Raw genomic sequence first — 3,445 nt, 5'->3', positions numbered from 1 at the left:
GGCCTTCAGCCCCCCCTGTGTTTTCCCCCCCCCCCCCCCAAACGCCATCTGAGCCATCTCCTTTTCGCGCAGTTGGTCCTGGTGCTCGGCGACCTGCACATTCCGCACCGGTGCAACACCCTGCCAGCCAAGTTCAAGAAGCTTCTGGTGCCTGGAAAGATCCAACACATCCTCTGCACGGGGAATCTGTGCACCAAGGAGAGCTATGACTACCTGAAGACACTCGTCCCCCCCCCCCCCCCCAAACGCCATCTGAGCCATCTCCTTTTCGCGCAGTTGGTCCTGGTGCTCGGCGACCTGCACATTCCGCACCGGTGCAACACCCTGCCAGCCAAGTTCAAGAAGCTTCTGGTGCCTGGAAAGATCCAACACATCCTCTGCACGGGGAATCTGTGCACCAAGGAGAGCTATGACTACCTGAAGACACTCGCCGGGGATGTCCACATCGTGCGTGGGGACTTTGACGAGGTGGGTACAGCGTCGTAGCAAGGTTGGCTGCCCCTCACAATTCCAAAGGCGAATTGTCGACACTGGCTGTTCCGAGGCTGGTGTAACCGCAGCACGGTGCTGTGTGAATGGTACCGACTCGGTTGCGCTCACAAATTTTCGGGGTGGTATCTGAAGCTCCTTTCACTCTGCCTTTCCACACCCACGCCAAACCACACCCCGAACTTCTTGGAAGACAGTCAAGCCTAACTGTGTGTGAAAGTGCACTGGGTTCTTGGTGCAAGGGGCAGGCAAAATAAACACTTCCCCAGAGGCGGGAGGACCTTCCGAGCAGGGTTTTGCGCCTATCTTTCAGAACCTGAACTACCCGGAGCAGAAGGTGGTGACGGTGGGCCAGTTCAAGATCGGCCTGATCCACGGCCACCAGGTGATCCCGTGGGGGGACATGGCCAGCCTGGCGCTGCTGCAGAGGCAGCTGGACGTGGACATCCTCATCTCGGGACACACGCACAAGTTTGAGGCCTTTGAGAACGAGAACAAGTTCTACATCAATCCCGGGTCCGCCACCGGAGCCTACAGCGCGCTAGAAAGGTACCGCCGAGAGGTTTGTCTTGTCGGTTTGGGGAAGCGTGATCATGGTTTTTGTTGTCGCCTCTTTTTGTAGCAATATAATCCCGTCATTCGTGCTTATGGACATCCAGGCGTCCACGGTGGTGACGTATGTCTACCAGCTGATCGGAGACGACGTCAAGGTGGAAAGAATCGAGTACAAAAAGTCTTAAGAAGCAGGACCAGATGTTCCATTCCTTTCCGCTAGGGGGCAGTGTCAGCCCTGTAATATATTGTTCATATTTTTTTTTTCACCCCTCACTTGTGTTGGGAGTTTAGTCATTGTACTGAATACAAACATTTCTTTCACGTGCTAATTTAGCTTCCTTCTCCATTTCTTTCTTTCCACGTCGGACAAAATAAAGGACTTCACTCTACTATTGTTTTGTCTTTACTCATAAAATCAACACCAAGTTTCATTTTTTCCAAGTAGTGTTTATGGTAACGTGGATGTGCTTCAATTTGATTATAAAGCATTATTTCTGAACAGGAAATGCAAAGTGGTGTCAGGCCATTTTATACCTTAAAATAAAACTTGTTTTTGATAGCTACACTAACTCTATGTACACCTTTAATTGGATAAATGACATATTTGACGTAAACCAAAATTCATGACATGTAAAATTGTACCGTTAGTCACGCTCATACTTATGAAATTGGTTGACCAATTATTTAATAAAATCAGTTAAAAAAACTTCCGAAACATAGCACAACAGCGGAATTGAAGATGGTAAGTGGGAAGTAATCTTGCAGAAAAGAAACCTTTTCGCCGACTTACGCTGCGATTTTAGAGCGTCATTCGCTGCACGTTGTTTGGTGGCAGACGTGCGGGCGACATTGTGATTTCGGCGGTGCGAAATGATGTGACTCTTCTTTTTTTTCTTAGTGAAGCTTCAGCTCGGTGGTCACATGACAGTTTCTGCACTTTGGTGGCACAGACTTTTCAGACAGAATGACAGAAACGCACTTTTAGGTGTTAAATTGAGCCACCGTGCCTTTCTCTGTGATGGGATTTCAATCAACGGATCGTATGCGCGGCGCAACATTGACGCTAACGCGACTTCTTGTTTCCTCCCCGTCGGCGAAGTGGTTAGCTCGCCGTGCTAACAAGCTAACAGACGTGACTTCAGAGTGACGTCACGTCACCGCTTCCTTCACGTATGCGCGGACTCGCTCTTGAACTGCTCGCTCATTTTGCTTGAGCATGTTCAACTGTCACGTGTGAGTGCCGGGCAAAGTATGGCCTGACAATTTGTTCATTCGGGTTGATTGAAACCTATTCATTTTTTGTTTTTATTCATATGAATAGGATTGAGTAGGAAGTAGAAATAATACGAATTAAAAATGTATGGCACTGTATGGCGTGTACTTAATCAAAAGGTCTGTTTTATCGATTTTACATTTTCCCCTGATGATTATTTGATTCGAATGGCTTATGTTCCACTTGTTTGCGAACCGCTACAACGATCACTAACTATTAACAACCGAAAGAATCACATCACGTTTTCAATTTCATTTATTTTGCTTTGTATTAATCTGTCCATTCACGTTTGATTTCTAATTTCAGTTACCACCCCTATTTTTTTTCCTTCTACACAACTTTTTCTCTCTTGATCCAACCCCTTTCAAACCTTTTTGTGTGTTGTTTTTTTTTTTTTTTTTTTTTTATGACTCCTTCCTTATGTCATTCTATCCACGCACATATTGCCTTCTTCCATCCCGCTTGCGTGTCTCCAATCAACCAGGCTGGTCACCGGGTAAGTGCCCCGTGGTGGATGTCGCTTGTTGTCGCCTGGCTTGCTAACACCAAACTCTGGAGGTCCGCAGTACTCATCAGAATAGACCTAAAATGCACTAAAATTATTATATATTTTTTTAGCATTACTCAATCATAATCGCCATCACAGCTGTCCTCTGGCATTGACAACATTGGCAGTAGTTGGGGAATCATTTTGTGCTAAAAATTTTTTTTTTAAAGTTCCCTAATTAGCTTTCTCTTCTCAAATAAGTTTTTTTTTTTTTTTTAATTTTCTAATCTAGTTGTGCACTTCAAATGTCAGGAATTCATACAGCGATTCTCGGTGTGGTGAGGGGCCCCCTCTAGTGGTATGCATAAGCATCACCATTCAGTGTTCAAACTGCACATTTACAGTGACCTTCGCTTTTTGTTTTGTTTTTCAATGCAGTGCGGTAAATTTGTCACATAGAGTTCGGTTGTATTTAACTTTTGATGGTTGTTATGGAGGGCTAAGTACGTGCAAACGCAGCTCAAGCTATGCGCTCCTCTGCATCATCTTTCGAATCGCTCCAAAATTCTACAGTCAAAATCACCTTGTTCTGCTCCAAGGTGAAGAATGCACTGGCTAGCCATAAGCTAACAGCAGCCTGT

The 3,445-nt window shown here is 45.8% G+C and overlaps 2 protein-coding genes and 1 long non-coding RNA gene across 3 annotated transcripts in view; all 3 read left to right on the top strand.

Moving 5' to 3' along the window:
- The window catches only part of LOC109520390 (uncharacterized), a 2,228-nt gene extending 2,073 nt beyond the window's left edge, over window positions 1–155 (top strand). The window contains exon 2 of the long non-coding RNA XR_002169168.1: window positions 73–155. This is a non-coding gene — a long non-coding RNA (uncharacterized LOC109520390). The remainder of the gene's footprint in view (window positions 1–72) is intronic.
- Window positions 156–183: 28 nt separating this feature from the next.
- Window positions 184–1,433, top strand: LOC109520195 (vacuolar protein sorting-associated protein 29; the record flags this gene model as incomplete). The annotated part of the gene is made up of 3 exons (XM_019877257.1): window positions 184–468; window positions 803–1,038; window positions 1,112–1,433. Coding segments are annotated over 3 exons (639 nt in total), but the record flags the coding sequence as incomplete, so codon positions are not given.
- Window positions 1,434–2,400: 967 nt separating this feature from the next.
- LOC109520191 (vacuolar protein sorting-associated protein 29-like) overlaps window positions 2,401–3,445 on the top strand; it is a 3,448-nt gene continuing 2,403 nt past the window's right edge. Inside the window, exon 1 of the mRNA XM_019877242.1 lies at window positions 2,401–2,412. Coding sequence (XP_019732801.1) covers window positions 2,401–2,412 — 12 coding nt within the window. The remainder of the gene's footprint in view (window positions 2,413–3,445) is intronic.

The sequence above is a fragment of the Hippocampus comes genome, unplaced genomic scaffold (genome assembly GCF_001891065.2).
Source record: "Hippocampus comes isolate QL1 unplaced genomic scaffold, H_comes_QL1_v1.1 scaffold295, whole genome shotgun sequence".
NCBI classification, from domain to species: domain Eukaryota; kingdom Metazoa; phylum Chordata; class Actinopteri; order Syngnathiformes; family Syngnathidae; genus Hippocampus; species Hippocampus comes.
The sequence above is the reverse complement of the archived record's forward strand: the minus strand, read 5'-3'. Positions and strand labels throughout refer to the sequence as shown.